The sequence below is a fragment of the Penaeus monodon genome, chromosome 33 (genome assembly GCF_015228065.2).
Source record: "Penaeus monodon isolate SGIC_2016 chromosome 33, NSTDA_Pmon_1, whole genome shotgun sequence".
Classification (NCBI taxonomy): domain Eukaryota; kingdom Metazoa; phylum Arthropoda; class Malacostraca; order Decapoda; family Penaeidae; genus Penaeus; species Penaeus monodon.
In genome coordinates, this window is record NC_051418.1 from 21,373,279 (window position 1) to 21,373,598 (window position 320).

At 58.4% G+C, this 320-nt stretch overlaps 1 protein-coding gene across 1 annotated transcript in view; it reads left to right on the plus strand.

The window, feature by feature from the left end:
* LOC119594299 (ficolin-1-like) overlaps nucleotides 1-314 on the plus strand; it is a 15,971-nt gene extending 15,657 nt beyond the window's left edge. Inside the window, exon 5 of the mRNA XM_037943360.1 lies at nucleotides 27-314. Within this exon, the coding sequence (XP_037799288.1) occupies nucleotides 27-250 (224 nt within the window). The 3' untranslated portion in view covers nucleotides 251-314. The remainder of the gene's footprint in view (nucleotides 1-26) is intronic.
* Nucleotides 315-320: the final 6 nt, after the last annotated feature.

The following is a 320-nucleotide window of genomic DNA, read 5'->3' on the forward strand; positions in this document are numbered from 1 at the left end:
GATGTGCTTGGCTCCTCCCCAAACAGGCAACTGCGCGGTGAACAAGCAGGGCGGCTGGTGGCACTACTCCTGCACCAGCGGTAGCTACCTGTACCCGACGAGCCCTTATCCGAGTGGCCTCGCGAGCACCTGCTACAACGGCCAGGGCGTGACGGCGAACTGGATCCAGTTTAAGCTCCGGCCGGCTGTCTGCGGCACGTCCTTCAAGACGGTTTATCTCAACTCGTACGCCTGCGACAGCTGCCACTAGGGCCTCGATGTTGGGCGAACGAGGCTATGATGACGATGATGTGTTTGGATACGAAGTGAAGACATTTTAT